At 55.4% G+C, this 9,764-nt stretch overlaps 1 protein-coding gene across 2 annotated transcripts; it reads right to left on the bottom strand.

Moving 5' to 3' along the window:
- Nucleotides 1-822: 822 nt before the first annotated feature.
- On the bottom strand, nucleotides 823-9,703 carry GGA1 (golgi associated, gamma adaptin ear containing, ARF binding protein 1). 2 transcript variants are annotated; one of them, XM_035903239.1, is made up of 16 exons: nucleotides 9,592-9,703; nucleotides 9,231-9,306; nucleotides 8,637-8,735; nucleotides 7,223-7,346; nucleotides 6,491-6,591; nucleotides 5,327-5,407; nucleotides 4,766-4,903; nucleotides 4,542-4,623; nucleotides 4,010-4,117; nucleotides 3,555-3,710; nucleotides 2,730-2,794; nucleotides 2,411-2,589; nucleotides 2,014-2,297; nucleotides 1,544-1,713; nucleotides 1,192-1,302; nucleotides 823-1,021 (listed from the first exon to the last, which is right to left on the bottom strand). In XM_035903239.1, exons 3-16 carry the CDS (start codon nucleotides 8,718-8,720, stop codon nucleotides 911-913), a joined length of 1,794 nt encoding a protein of 597 aa, XP_035759132.1. In that variant the 5' UTR covers nucleotides 8,721-8,735; nucleotides 9,231-9,306; nucleotides 9,592-9,703; the 3' UTR covers nucleotides 823-910. The 2 variants fall into 2 exon arrangements, with proteins under 2 accessions (XP_035759132.1, XP_035759131.1); XM_035903238.1 differs by lacking the exons at nucleotides 9,231-9,306; nucleotides 9,592-9,703 and adding an exon at nucleotides 9,364-9,575.
- Nucleotides 9,704-9,764: the final 61 nt, after the last annotated feature.

Below are 9,764 nucleotides of genomic sequence, written 5' to 3'. Positions count from 1 at the left end.
TGGGAAGGCCCCCCGGCCCCACCAAGCTCTCCAGCCCAGACAGTGGGGGAGGAAGACCACGTGCTGCTTCCTCTCCCTGTCTGGCAGGAGGCTGGGGGGAAGACTCCCCCATGCCCCCCACCAGCATGCCCCTTTTGGGACAAAGTCTGGCAGCAGTCCCCAAAGTTTGCTGCGGTGGATAAAGCACATGGGAAGGGTGGGGGCTTTCTCACCGGGGTGGGGTGCTCAGTGCCCAGGAGCTCCAGCTGAAGGGGTCAGGGAAGCAAGAGAGCAAGACCTTCCCAGCCCCCAGGCTCCCACCCCAGATGTCTCCCCCAATCCCCCCCCCAAAGCAAGGGCAGCTGCCTGCTCTCTCGTGCTGGAAAGACACCCAGCCTCTCTGTCCAGCCTTGTTCGGCACCAGCTCCAGTGCATTCCCACCAGAGAGGGAATCACTGGGGCCCAGCTCCGAGGAAGGGGCAAGGGAGACAAGAGGGAGCACCACAGAGCGCAAAGCAGCTGAAGGGCCAGGAAGCGTGAGGGGGACAGCCAAGGAAAATGACCTTCCTTTGCCAGGCCTTGCCCCAGGCTGAGGCTGTTAAAGGTCCCCAGCCTTGTTCCCCACTGCACCTAGGGGGAAAGCAGGGTTAGAAGAGAAGCTGGACAGACTGGGAAGGGAGTGACGCCTTTGGAAGAGCAGGGAAGGCAACTGTTCACCCACAGGAAGCTTCCCACTCTTGTGGGATGAACACCTCCTGGCGTCTCTGCTCTCCTCCTGGAGGCACGCTCCCTCTGGCCCTCGCCTGGCCACCTGGAGAATAGAGCGTGAGCTGCAGCCCCCCACCCGCCCTCCCCACCTCCTCAGGCTGCTCCAGCCCCCCAGGGCTGGCTCCCCAAGGACTCTGCAGTGTAGTGCCTGCAACGTGTGGCCCTAGAGGTTTCCCCAGGACTCCGGCGGGGGGAACTGGTCCACATCCCCCATTTCATTGTAGGTTTGCTCTCCCATGGTGAAAGTCAGCTTGTACCGTAGCCTCACTTTCTCCTGGAGACAGGGGAGAAAAGACAAGCAGTCAGAAGAGGGGGGGGAAGAAAGTCATGAGGCACAAACCATTCAGGTCTCTAGGAAGGTGCAGAGGGAATGGGGACAGGGTCACTAGGCTTTGTCCAGACAGCAAGGCCAGCCTGCTCGTGCCCCAGGGACGGTGCCATTACCTTCTGTGGGTTAGCAAGCAGCAGGACTTGTGTGATGGCACTGGGGTGGACAATGGGGTTGAATGCCGGCAGCTCCGTGCCCGAGGGAGGCTGTAGCTTCACCTTCATCACCTAGGGAGAGAGAAGAGCATCCCACATTCCTGAAGGGGACTTGGCAGGCAGAGGCCCTGCTGCCATATCTGGGGAGCTTCCACTGTCTAGTCAAAAACACTGTGCTGGTTCCTGCTAATCTGAAGGCAACACAACTCACGCTCAGCCCCACACAGCTCTCCCCACCCACCCTGCCTTTCCAGCAAAAGGAGAATCACACTTCAGCCCACTCTGGGGACCTCAGCCCCAGCAGACACCTTACCTTGGGGACGGCAGACTGAAAGACAATGTTGCGGATGGGCTGCGGGGCCGTGCTAAGCATAGAAATCACCACCACAAGCACATCGGGCCTCTCAGGCAGGGCATCCTTAGCAAAGTGGAAGAGAACGCGAAAGCCGTGCTGATCATACACTGTCACAGGGAGGATGCTGCCTGTGGGAAAGGCAGGGACAGGCTGCAGTCAGCCAGGAGTGAATTGGCCACGCAGCAACCTCTCCCCATCACCCAAACTCCGTACAAGTGACAGAGATACCACTCCTCTTCAACCTCCACAAAATCCAACAAGCAAGAAGTTTCCTCGCATTCTTCCCTTCCATATGCGCATGGTTTGTTCCACCTTCTTCATGCCCTGTCCAGTTGTTTCCGCCTTGATTTCTCTGTTTCTCTTCCAAACAGCCCACTCCCACCCTTCCCCCCCCCACAAGCTTGCCCCACTCTTTCACCCCGGCTCACTGGGTTTGATTGACTCCAGAGGCACAGTGATGTTGGCCAGCGAGATCTCCTGGGGCAGCGCAGTGGCAGGAGGCCGTGGTGGGACTGCAGTGCTTCCTGCTGGTGTGGTGGCAGCTTTTGGAAGCGTGGCAGGGGCAGGCAGCTCCGAGGTCAGGGGCAGTGTGGGATTTGGGGAAACACTCTGGAGCACAGGCAGAGCGCTGGGATTGTGGGCCAAGGTGCCAGAGCTGCTCCTGTTCTGGAGATCCCTCAGGGTGAGCCGGGGGGGTGGCTGCTGCTTCTCCCTGTAGGGAGAGAGAGAGAGCAAGGAGTGGAATGGAGCACAGAAATGTCATTTCCAGCACCCCAGAAATGGAAATGATGGGGAGAGATGCAAGACTGCACTACCCCTGCTTACCATCGCACTTGTTGAGACTCTGGAGGCAAAGACTGTTGCAGCAGAGTCTTGCCCAGGAGGTCCAGGTCATCCAGGCCACTGGTGAAAGGAGAAGGTTTGGGGGAGGATGCGCCAGCATCTGCTTTGACTGGTGGCGTTGCCGTGATAGGGGTGATACCGAGGTCATTGCTCTCTGATGACTGTAGAAGAGTGCACAGGAGAGCCCCCCGCCCAGGGTTGCATATCAGCACCAGCCATCAGACATGGGACACTTCCCTACCCACTCCATTTGTTGCTTTCACCACCCTCCCACCTTCTGCCCTGGCTCCCTGCACGTTACCTGGAAGCTGTTCCAGCCACTGCTGTCACCAGCCTGGGCAGGATGCGGTGCTGGGTCATTCAGGCCTGACGGGGGTAAAAGCAAACATGAAGCTTAGCTACTGAGTGGGTAAGAGCATTAAACAGGGCCTGAGTAAGACACAGAAGAGGCAGGGCAGAACCACCAGTGGAATCTCAACCTCTGGCCGCCATCCTCGCACAGGAGAGAGCCGTGAGGGTGATAGTGTTTTTTCTGCCCAGAGATCCTCACTTACAGTCTAGTTTTCCCTGCAGTTGGCAGAGAAGTGACAAGCCCCGCTGACCACATTGTCTACTTCATGCTATTGTACTCAAAGCACCTATCTTAGGAAACAGACACTTTGCTGGAAAAAGCAGGATTCTAGAGCCTTGTAGGACTGGCACCTCACAGGACTTCCATGTGAGCAGTTCTGGAAGTCCCATGTGTCTGTTGTGAGCTTGTGACTTCAACTGCAAGGAGTAAACATGAGGAGCTGGGGTGATCCACCCTTGTGATCCCATCTGGGGATGGCCATTGCATCACTCTTGATTTACCTGCCAGGTCAGTTTTCCCAGAGCAAATCAGAGGGCACATCCCTGCAGGCTCTCTCTGACTAGTCAGGAAAACACCACAGGACTGAAGTTCAGAATCATAGCAGGGACTTTCCCTCCTCCTCCCTCACACTAAGTGAAAGCCACCTCTTGGTCTTTCATTATTCACCTCTCCCAAAGCTCTCCCTCATTCGCGCTCCTGCCACAAGGGGAAACATCCACGCAGACTGTCCAGAGTCAGGGAGAGAATAAAGAGCTTTTGCTCTGGCCTTCTCACCTAAAGACATGAGTTCATCGTCCAGCAAGGAGATGGAACCAGCTTGGTCAGGCATGGGGACTGCTGAGCCACCTGAAAGGGTGGGCAAGGCTGGGTAGGAAGGGCCTGTTGCTGGAAGATCCAGGCCTGACAGATCCAGAAGTGCTGAGGTGCTGCCTGCAAAGAAAGAACAAGCTGAGAAACAGAAACCTTATCCAGTCCTTATCCAGTGTGCTGAGGCCAGTTCCCATCCTTCCTCACACCTGGGAGAGGTAAATCCTCCTCTGCTTTCCCTTCCAATTCCCTCTCTCCATGCAGTAGTCATCTCCACAAGCCATTGCCTCATCTCACCAGCCCCACTCTGACCTCCTGCAAGTTTCACCTTTCCACGTCTCTCAATCTTCTTACATTGCAGGAAACCAGCAACAGGGTCCCTCTGCTTGACCTTCCTGTCCCCGTTCCCCAAAACTCCTCACCTCGAAGGGGACCGGCCACCGTCTCCCCATTGATCTCTTCTCCCCGCACAAGCTGCTTGTAGAGATTGATCACCTGTGTCAGATTGTCATTGGCTTGCAGGATCTCCGCTGAAATGGAATAGGTGGGAAGGAAGTTTGAAAGTCGTGAAGAAACAAAGAGGGTGACTTTTATACCCCAACTCTGTCTATTCCTTCAGAGCAAGACCCAGGGAGCTGACAGCAGCCCACTGCAGATAGCATTGTTGCTGCAAGCCATATCAGGGTACATTGACACACCTCCATGGCAATCTCAGCAGGACAAGCACAAGCATTGTTCCTACAGTGGAGTGGAAGAAGCCTGTAACACTGCTAATTTCTGCCACGTGTCCCTGCTTAGTACCATGCTGTAGACTAACAAACCTACAGTGAGCAGCCACCCCAGACAGAGCGGCGGTTGCTGACAGATGCCATGCCATGGGCAGCCCAAGCACAGGGTCCCCGAAAGGATATGGAGGGAGAAAGGGACAGAATGAGAAAGGCCAGATACGCTTACCCAGAGCTTCATCATTGTCTTCTGTGTCGCTGGCGAGCCGGAAAAGCATGGGCCTCATGCGCTCGCAGCGCTGATACAGCTCCTGAGGGAGAGGAGAAAGGGGTGCTGAGGTGAACAGCAGGATGCTCAGCTGGCTGTGCAAAACAGGCAGGAGGCACTTGAGGGGATAAGGGCCAAGCATCTCTGCTAAGCTCAGAGAGGACGCTGGGATGGCCTCTCCTCACCTTCATTAGGTCCTCATTGCTCTCCGTTGTCTCCCCCCTGCTGTAGTTTGTCACCATCTCTGTCAGCAGCTTCACATTGTTGTTCACCTCCTCAATGGCATTCACCCTCTTGGAGATCTTCTCCATGCGCTTCTGGTCCTGGAGGGGAAGCACACAGGGAAGGATGTCTTTGCTCTTGTCTGCAGCCTGGGGGAGGATGAAGGCTGGGCCAGCCAACACACCAACCCCCTGGACCAGGGCACAGCAACGCTGCCCTCAAAACAGCTCCCACTCCAGTGGAAAACTCCAGATCATCTCTGGGCCAGCACTTGCTAAACAGGGATGGAACTGCCACAGATCTAGTGCTGTAGTGGGCTTGGGCCACAGAAAGCGCCCAGAGCCATTCCTCCAAGTAACCAAGGGATGGCAGAAGTCACACAAGGACTCTTTAGCAGCTGCTGCTGCAAAATTTTGGGCAGAACCTCCATATGCCTGCATGAGGACAGAGAGCCACTGCTCCCTTGGTGCCAATCATTGCTACCCAGACCATGGTCCCCTAACTCCCCTTCTCCCCAGCCGCACCTCCTGAACCATCTCCTTGATGAGCTTGTTGGCAGCCCGGAGGTCCTCAGGATGGGAGCTTTTCAGGAGACGAGCCAGTATCTGCAAAAGAGAAGGTAACTCTGAGCCCAAGCTGAGGGGTGGCAGCCAGAGTCACTCTTGCAACACTAGAGCCAGCGGAGTTACCCCTGCCCCAAGCCCATATCTGGCAGAGGCAGCGGCCAAAGCCAGATGTTTGAAAGCCCAGCCACAAGAGCTTGTGGGCTATCAGAGACCAGGGAGAGAAGCATAAGCAGTCTTCCTTTTCCCATTGTGGTTCTGGTTATGTAAGATTGGTCTTCCCCTGAAGATCCCCTGCATTCACAACCTGCTCTTGCCTGCCCGTTATGCACCGTGGAGACCCCGGAGCACAGCAGCATTAGTACTGAGAAAGAGAGAAAGCCTGGTTTACAAAGCAATTGCCATAGGATTGCAATGGACTCCTGCTCAGACCTCTTCATGTACCTCTTCACAGGTGCAATTGGTGAAGAGGGAGGGCTTGCACTTTCTCTCCCCTTCTGTAGTCAGCGAACAGTCCCATTGGCCACCTACAAATCCTCATTTGCACACTGTGACCCATGGAGGCAAAATATATCCCCTGCAGCAAACTGTCATCACGCTTCTCCTGCAGAAGTAGACCCAGAGAAGCCTAATATTCGCTTAAATGTATCAGCACTGGTAAAGCACAGGTTTGCCTGAGTGGTGACACAATTCTGATGGAAAGGCAATATAGGATGGGTCCAGGAAGGTGCAAGTAGTTGGGCAATAAGCAGACTTCAGTGCTGGGGGTGGGGAAAAGATAACAGCAGCATCAGCATCTGGGGCTGGGATTTAAACCTCATGGCCAGATAACCCAGAAGGCTGGAGACCGCACAGCAGCGAACCTCTCAGAACCTGCGCTTTACCCTTTGCACCATTCTGCAGCTAAGCGCTCCAAAGGTCAAACAGACCCCCATGCCCGACCTCTGGCTGCTTCCTTTGTCATGATTTTGGAGCAGGTCCTCAGCATTCCTGTGATCCATTTGCTGAAGCACAGCACATGGAGCAGGGGCCTTGACTCTTTCTGGATCTCCACCCCAGGAGGACAGGAGATCCTAGAGCAGGGAAGATGTTGCCCCCATCCCTCTCCTTGGACAGAGCCCTTACCTTAGATTTCTCTTCATCATCAAAGATGATGTTCTTGGGCCGCGGGGGAGGAGGCGGAAAAGGAGCATCGTCAGGCAGTTTTGGGTCACATTTCACAATCCCTGCAGTACACACCAACGGAGAGGTCAGGAGGACTCACCCACTGGGGGATGGCACTGCCACCTAGGTCATTTCTCCCCTAACGGGCTACCAAACCCAGCGGGGACTTGAGGGGGTTTAGGTCTGCTCCCACTACCCATGACCCTGGACTGCGTTTTCATACAAGAACTGCCCTCACTCTCCATAGAAAACCTATCTTAGAAAAACCCAGCATTGACTGCCAAAGCACTTGCAACCCTCCAGCCCCAGCCCCTTCCAGTGCCCCATCTCGTTTCTCCCCTAACGGGCTACCAAACCCAGCGGGGACTTGAGGGGGTTTAGGTCTGCTCCCACTACCCATGACCCTGGACTGCGTTTTCATACAAGAACTGCCCTCACTCTCCATAGAAAACCTATCTTAGAAAAACCCAGCATTGACTGCCAAAGCACTTGCAACCCTCCAGCCCCAGCCCCTTCCAGTGCCCCATCTCGCGCACAAGAGGCAGGGGTCCCCTCCAACCCATCAAACAACTCAGACCAACAGCTGTGTCTGGGCACAGGAAAGGGAGAGTCTGGTTTGGATTCTGCCCAGACAAAAAAGAAGGGAGGGCAAACTGTCCGTCCACCTTCCCCTTCCAGAGCACTGCCTCTCACCTTGTTTCTTCAGCATCTGGTAGGCTTCTGAGATCTTCACCTCGTGAGGTAGCCCTAATGTCCAGCTGTACATCAGCTCCAGGATCTTTGACTTCACTTTCTCTGGTGTCCTGCTGCCAAGATACTGGAGGAAGAAAGAAGAGGTGGCTTGAAGCTGATCTGAGCCGTTGCAAGACTGGCCTGTTCCTCTCCTCCCCTCCCCCCAGGAGAAGTGAGACCGTTCCCAACGGCACAAAGAGGAGGAAAGAGGAAGCAAGCAGGAAAGCTCACGAGGCCCTTGCAACATGTCCTATGCTGCGCTTGGTTTCCACCATAGGAAACACAAGAAGTGGGAGAAATGCTGCACCAGCAGCCCCTCAATGGCATGCAGAGACAGGTGGGAAGGGTCAGGAGGGTCTCTGTCACCTCGTGAAGGAAAGGGTACTGCTAACAAGCTGCTCAGCAAGGCAGTCCTTCAGGAACAAGGGGACAGCAAGGCTGGGAGGGGAAGGACTGTGGGTAACACTCCCTGGGGCAGGGCTGAGCCCTCTCCAACATGCCTGGCACCCTTTACAGCTAGGTGAGCCCCAGACGACCAGCACCCAGCGGTGAGATCTCCAAATGTTGCAGCTCTCCCCCTGCCCTACAGTCATCCTTCACTCTTTTCTCACGGGTCTGCTGGGGACCTCAGTGGTAGAAACAGCGCATGTGCCACCAGAGGCCAGTGCCTTGAGGTAGAGGACATTCTCTAGGGTGCCTAGCAAGAGGAATTTAGGATGCTGCTGTCACTGTCCCTAGTTGTTCATCATCACAGATGATAAGCTGTGACTGGCAGACAAAGATTTTCCTTAGTCATACTTAGTCTGTGTTCCATGTTCCCTTAACTCCATGCTTGCTGGTGTTAATTGCCTCGACTGAACAGGAGAGCACACAGAGCTTGTTCTGCTGCAGGAACCGCAGCATCAGCAGAGGAGCAGGTAATGACTTGGTACTTCAGATGGACTTGCCAGAACACCACTGACCAGGCCTGGGCTCGCCCTCTGAGTGTCTCAACCAGGTTGGGACACTCCAGAGAGACATGCTCACGATGTCAAAGCTGGGAGAGGTTCCTGAGGACAAGCAGTACAGAGGGAGCCCAACAGAGATGCAGGGAAGGTGACCCCAGGCACGCACATGAGCTCAGTAGTCTCACAAGTGCTGGCTGCATCATGTCTAGCTGGCCCTCAGCTCCCTGCATCAAGAATCAGCTGGGAGCAGAGGGGTGAAAGCTCACCTTCCCACTGGAATACTCACTAGGGAATGAGGACTAAGTCTCCTACTAGCACTGTCCTGTTTCCCCCCACATCCTGGTGGGTGTTTGACCTTTCTGCTCAGCCAGTACTTCTTCCCAAAGCCCCCCTGCCACCAGGCTCTGGTGCCCTTCCCTGGGACCCACCTTGGGTGACACCACTTTGATGAGCTCGTTGAGGAAGCGGAACTTGCCCACCTCATCGTGGAAGCGTTTGCCACAGCTCTTCATGCAGGACTCCAGCACCTGGGGAGAGGGGCCGGGTGAGCCCCGGCACAGGATCAGCAGCAGGTTCAACAGCCAGCTCCCTCCTGCTGCCCCCTCACCAAGCATGGAAACTGTAGCTATCCTCACAGCAGCACGGAGGGACACCACTTTTCCCTCCCAGGTGGCCAATCACCCTCCCAAAGGGAAGCAATAAGATATTCCTCTTTGGAGGAAACAACAACAGCCATGTAAGGGGCTAGCCTTAGAGAGTTCACAGCCTGGATCCACAAAATTAAGGGAACTTCCTATCGACTTCAACACGCTACGATCCTTCCTAGGAACGCGACCTTTCCTACCAGTCACCCCTCCTCTCTCCCGTGGAACCACCTTCAGCCCCTCTCCCACCCAAGGACTCAGGTGCTCCAGGGCTTTCTCAGAGGAAGTTCAGAGCTTCCCATGCTCCTCCGGTCAGACTGGAGCAACCCCACACCCTGGCCCTCCATCTAGTTCTACCAGCCTGCAAGATGCCTTTACCGTGAGGGCCTGGATAGCTTCCCATTCCTGCGGAGACTGGATCTTGTGGGCAAGAAGTCGGGTAGCAAGCGGAGGACTGGAAGGAGCGAGGGAAAGAAAAAAAGAAGGCTAGCTGGTTATTGATGAAAAGTACCTGTGTTTCTATCTGGGAATCCAGGGTTGAAAAGCATATTGTAAGTTTAAGGCACCAAAACGGCATGGGAACCTTCTGTTAGTGGACCAGGACCCACCAGTCACTCCCACTTTGAGGGGTTTCATCCTTGTTCAGGTCTCAGGACAACCCCATCGGATCTTACTGGGTGGGCAATCGTAACCCAGGCCCAGGACCTGGAGCAGCCTGGGGGGAGGAAGAAGCACTTACCCCTCTAGCTCCTTATTGAGCTGCTCACAGAAAGCATTGATACCATCCCAGTCCAGGTCCTTGTTCAGAGGGTTGGTCGCTTTGTCTGCGGGAGGGAGAAGGGGACGGTGAGAAAGCCTCTCCAGGCTCCCACCCCGTGGAGGCGAAAGGCAACGTTGCTCCCGCTCCCCTCC

The sequence above is a fragment of the Egretta garzetta genome, unplaced genomic scaffold, assembly GCF_000687185.1.
Source record: "Egretta garzetta isolate BGI_Z169 unplaced genomic scaffold, ASM68718v1 scaffold51, whole genome shotgun sequence".
Taxonomy (NCBI): Eukaryota; Metazoa; Chordata; class Aves; order Pelecaniformes; family Ardeidae; genus Egretta; species Egretta garzetta.
The sequence above is the reverse complement of the archived record's forward strand: the minus strand, read 5'-3'. Positions and strand labels throughout refer to the sequence as shown.